The sequence below is a fragment of the Gigantopelta aegis genome, unplaced genomic scaffold (assembly GCF_016097555.1).
Source record: "Gigantopelta aegis isolate Gae_Host unplaced genomic scaffold, Gae_host_genome ctg2489_pilon_pilon, whole genome shotgun sequence".
Classification (NCBI taxonomy): Eukaryota; Metazoa; Mollusca; class Gastropoda; order Neomphalida; family Peltospiridae; genus Gigantopelta; species Gigantopelta aegis.
This window is the reverse complement of record NW_024532937.1, coordinates 66,603-71,819: the sequence shown is the minus strand read 5'-3', so window position 1 is coordinate 71,819 and position 5,217 is coordinate 66,603. Positions and strand designations below refer to the sequence as shown.

Below are 5,217 nucleotides of genomic sequence, written 5' to 3'. Positions count from 1 at the left end.
AACTTTTTTCAGCATTTTTGGGTCTAGCTTATTATACATTATTGCATAAAATGTTAAAGAAAGTGGAAAATATTTTTGAGTGAAAAGACTTACGACCTTAGGGGATATAGAAAAGAAATGTTGGAAAGAAAACCCTATTATATATTGCACGGAGGAGATGAGTGAAGTTGGTTGAGGGAGGCAGTGAGCTACCTGATGAAACTTTTAATGAGATAGAGTCGTAACATTGAAGTGACTTGAGGTGTTGCAGACTGGACACACCCCTGTGATGGAGCAGCATTTTGAGCACAAGATGAACAGAAGAGGCTATGTCCACATGGAACAAGTGCTGCAACCACATCTTTCTCCCTACAGACCCCACAGAGACGTAATGGTAGTTTGGGAGGGGTTTTGGAGAACTAACGGCCATTCCATCAGACGAGTTAGAGATCCACATGAATAAGTTGGGCTTGGAGGATCTTGCTTCAGGCTCTCTCTCATGCTCCAAAATCAAACATCTTTGAATGACAGACAGAGCAGAGAGGGGCGGAGGTTCCAAAGGAAAAGGAGTTTCAGTTGCGTTAAAGGAGTTGCTTTGACTAAATCCTCTGGAACCTCCAAAAATGGCACTAGAGAGGGGAAACGTGTAGCAGGTTCAGCCCCTGGTGAAGATGGACATTTGAGAATCCATCCAATACCTCGACGCCATAAACAGAGTGATAGCAGGTGGACTAGCTGACGAACGAGGGCTGAACTGCTGCATGAGTTTGCTGCTACCATCAGAAGGTTTACGTCCGAGGGAAGAAGGTGGAGTAAACACAGTTTCCAAAGATGGCGACATGACTGAAGAGCTGTAGTCAGAATCATTGTCAGAATCATGACAGCCTCCAGTTCTCATAGCAATGTAGCTCTCAATTTCTTTCTTTGCCCTCTCAACATCCTCAGCTTTGCCAGAGACTTCAAAACAAGGCTCTTTATCTCTGGATGGAGTAACAATATGTGTGTTGGTAATTTGCTGGATTCTTTTAATGGTAGCTCCTTTGGGTCCCACAACCAAACCAACGACTCTATAGGGAACTTTAAAAGAAGGCAGAAACTTTGTCAAGGTCTGGGGAGTTGGAAGTTGGAGATTGACGAGGTCCAGTATTGTTCTTAGATGCTCTGATCTGCGTGAAATGTTCCGCTGCAGCTAGTACCTCTCGTTTAGCGGAGGAGACGTCCTCTGGCCGACCAGTAATGACGAAACTGGATCTTCGCCACGGACGGGCGTCTTTATGTAAGTGTTGGTTTTAGCTCTAAGCGCTTTGATTTTACATCCACAGAAAAGAGAAAGAGTAAATTCATAAGTTAGAATTTATACATGACTATCTCCCTAGAGAATCTATGTATATAGGCACAGTTATTCTATCACAATGTTTAATTCAGCACTACTTTTACGACACTATGATCTATTGATCACTACTGTCACAAACCTTGTCTTCCAACGATCTCTGCGACATGTTCAGAAGCTGGGCACAGCAACACACTGGGGTGACGTTCAGAGAGCGAGGAGTTCGAGGCAATCCAGGAGACTCGTCGCCATACATGCCAACATAACGCCTGATCATCGACCACAGTCGAATTGCTTAGGTTCAGCATAGACAACTCTAATGCAGTCTGAAGAGCTTGGTTGTTCTCCATGATAGGTCGAGTAGCCACTTCAGTCGTCATTTTTCATAGATCTGTAAGAGAAAGACAAAACGATCGAATAACTACAGTAGACTGAGTTGCAGTTTAGAGCAGCGACTGATTTCATCCAGTAATTAATATAAAGGTTATTAGTGATTCGTTGATGACCAGTGACAATATCATGAACACTAGAGAAAGATGAAACGAGACGGTAGCTAACTCACCAAAAGAAATGCCAGAAAGTTTCTGCAGATAATGACAACGAGTCCACACACGCACAAGTCGGACACTTCACAGCAATGAACAGCAAAGCCACTCAACTTGCGATGTTATTTTTTTGATAAATCACTCCACGAGTACTCTTATATTAACATTTTAGTGCAGTAGCCACACCTCCCTGGCGCCACAAATGCACATTGGTTTTTTAGACAATAAAAATGAATGTACCAGAACAATCAATGTACTTTATTGACTAAACATGAATTAGAAATGTTGTAAAGTTGCAGTGACATTTAAAAAAGATGGCACCAGTGTTGTAGCCATTTTTAAACTGCCAGAATCCATAAACTATATAGAAAAGACAGCTATTATATCTATTAATCATTTTATCAAACAATCTCTTACCTGATTTCCAAGATGAAGTGAAACTTTTGCAGATTGTTGGAGGATGATGATGCATTACTACTGCCTGGTAAAAGTGGTATTCGAGGTAAATTATTTGATAATGGTAATATGATGTGTTTCTCCTGATATGTTCCCTGTACTGGCATCCCTCTACATGCACAGGGACTATAGGTTGACCTTTTAGACTCATCAGAACACCACACATAACCTATTACTCAAAGATAATTTATTTCTAACAGTTTGTACATATTAGTTTACTGTTGATCTTTGAAGTTGTCTTTCTAACATACGAGAAAGATGAGGCAAAAAGACGTCATAATCAAATGGATCTATTTTAGAGCGAAGATAGTCTGTTAATTTGGTGCATTTCTCTTTTATATCCAGCTAGTGAGAGAGAGAGAGAGAGAGAGAGAGAGAGAGAGAGACGGAGAGAGAGAGAGAGAGAGAGACGGAGAGAGAGAGAGAGAGACAGACAGACAGACAGAAGAGAGACAGAGAAACAAAGAAAGAAGATAGCCACACATCAGAACAACATCTGTTAAAGATATTGATGATGATTTAATATAATCAACAGTAACTTAATATAATAGTGAGTATTCATCCAGAGGCATATGGCTTGATCTAATTACCCAGCTTGTTAGTTATATAATTAGTTCAGAGCTAAAAGCAAGGACAAATTTAATTATCTACCATCACAGTGGGATAGTATCCATGATCATTACACACCTGGCTCTCCCAAATTAGATGGGCAGAGATGGCCGAAACAAAACGAAAATCATATAACATCTGCAAGCTACATTCTTGAGATAACTGCACCTCACAATTGTCCTCTTTTAGCAAAAAATCCAGATAACATTCAAGTAATGTTTGAAACAAATCTCTAGCTAAATCTTGCAGAATGTCCCTTGAATAAAGAGAAGTAATGTCCATTAAATTGGAGTCATATTTATTGTTACCTATGAGTTACCCTACCTGTCCAAGTTGTGTGACCACCAATTCTACTAAGTTTCTTGGCACAAAGCAAAGAGTCCAGTAGTTAAATAAACTGAAGCCTAGCGAAAACAATTGGAGTAAAAGCTTGTACATGAAGTTGTAGTATCATTAATAGAATTATCACATAACATGATATAGCACTGCCCTCATTTACCAAATAAGGATGCACTTATAGTAAATTCACATCTTTTATTGCTTTCAAAAGCTTTGAAGTCAGTCAAATGTAACATGTTTTGTAAAAGTACAAATTACATTAGTTCTATATAATTACACATGTCATAGTATTAAATATAGCATGTGTTGTTATGCCAATCCTATTAGTGAGAACACAACTGTTATAATGACCAATGACTATCATAGCTAGTAAATGGATAATATATTAACAAAACTCACTTGAGATGGAACAGAAATCACAGACGAAATTTTCTGTCCATCTTCAGCTTCTTCTGTGATATTAATCTCCTCCCAACTCTAGATGGATAGATAGAATAATATAAATGAGTGTGCTATTGACAGATCTTACAGTTGAGCTAGCTAGAACAGCAGTGTCCAGTTCAGAGCATAAATATTCCTTAAATTTGCTGCAAATGTTACTAGACATGCTGATACCAGAGCCTATGAGAGTCAAAAAGAACAACACAATAAACAATTATATAAAAAACAAAACCATGGTTACAGTGACTGTAAGTCTTCAACAACATTTACTTAACAGAAAAGTCACATTGTGGGTTACTAAACAAATTCTGGTTCAGTAGCAACCATCACTAAGGATTACATAACCGGATAAAGGGACAGTAAACAGGAACTAACACTGACCACAGGAGCCTGAGTGATTTTATAAAAAATTTAGTTGCAAGAGTAAAAGGAAACCAGAACTTCCTTAGTTGATGAGTGGGTGTTTTATTTATATTAGAAATATAATACAGTTTAATACATTCACTATGAGATAGTATGAAATAGTTATGTGGAATTGTGATGACATTTACAACAATGATGTCATGTATTAAATTGCACTTATTAGCAATCCCATATATAAGTTAACCCCTATACATTTAATTAGAACTAGCAATAATACCGATATTATCTAAACTAGACTAACCTAAATCATTAGGTATTAGTCACAATGACAATAATATGTAATGTTATACTGACATTAGAGCTTATTAAATTATATGAAAGTAAAATACTGATGTTTACTAGTCTAGAGCTTACTAATGGTAGCCATCCTAGGTTGCTGTGGTTAGTTATTAAAAATAGCTATCCTAAGTCATTATGATAAATGTTATGTTCACAAGACTTTGTAATGGTAGCTGTCCAAGTGTTCGCTAGCTAACCAAGACATCTTCAATTTGACAAATAGCAAGCTATGATAAATAAATGATAAACAATATCTAACGATTTTCCGATTCTATACTAACTAAAAGACAGTGGTCAACTAGAACAAAGTGTCGTTGTAAGGGTACAATATTGGGCATGTCCATTTTGTGATGAATTAACACGAGAACAGCTGCTTGGGACTTGTATTGACACTTAATAAAGTGTGTTTTTGAAACCAAATGGCTACCAAGTGTTGACAACAGTTTATGAAAGATTTCATATGGATTCTGTACATAATAATAATATATCATTAACAGTGAAGCCAATCTGATAAGGACACCATATTACTACAACTCTTATGACACACAAATGAGTCAATTTATATAATAATGTGTGTATATAGACTCAAGCACTAATAATATAATGCATTAAACTTTAATACATAACAAATTGTCAATCAACTATGCTATACAGGACTACCATACCTGAATAGTTTCATTAGCCTTTGCTGCAACAAACATGGCCACTTTCTTTGATTGTAGCTAATAGACAAATAAGAAATAACACTATCACAATTACATGATATCTTAATAATAACTCCAGTAAATGAGTTTGTTTTATTAACTGTATACATAG

The 5,217-nt window shown here is 37.0% G+C and overlaps 1 protein-coding gene across 1 annotated transcript; it reads right to left on the bottom strand.

Moving 5' to 3' along the window:
• Positions 1 to 192: 192 nt before the first annotated feature.
• Positions 193 to 1,689, bottom strand: LOC121391458 (RNA-binding protein MEX3B-like; the record flags this gene model as incomplete). Its single annotated transcript, XM_041523088.1, is given in 5 exon segments — positions 193 to 398; positions 716 to 1,066; positions 1,068 to 1,225; positions 1,228 to 1,297; positions 1,453 to 1,689. Coding segments are annotated over 5 exon segments (1,022 nt in total), but the record flags the coding sequence as incomplete, so codon positions are not given.
• Between the last annotated feature and the right edge of the window lie 3,528 nt (positions 1,690 to 5,217).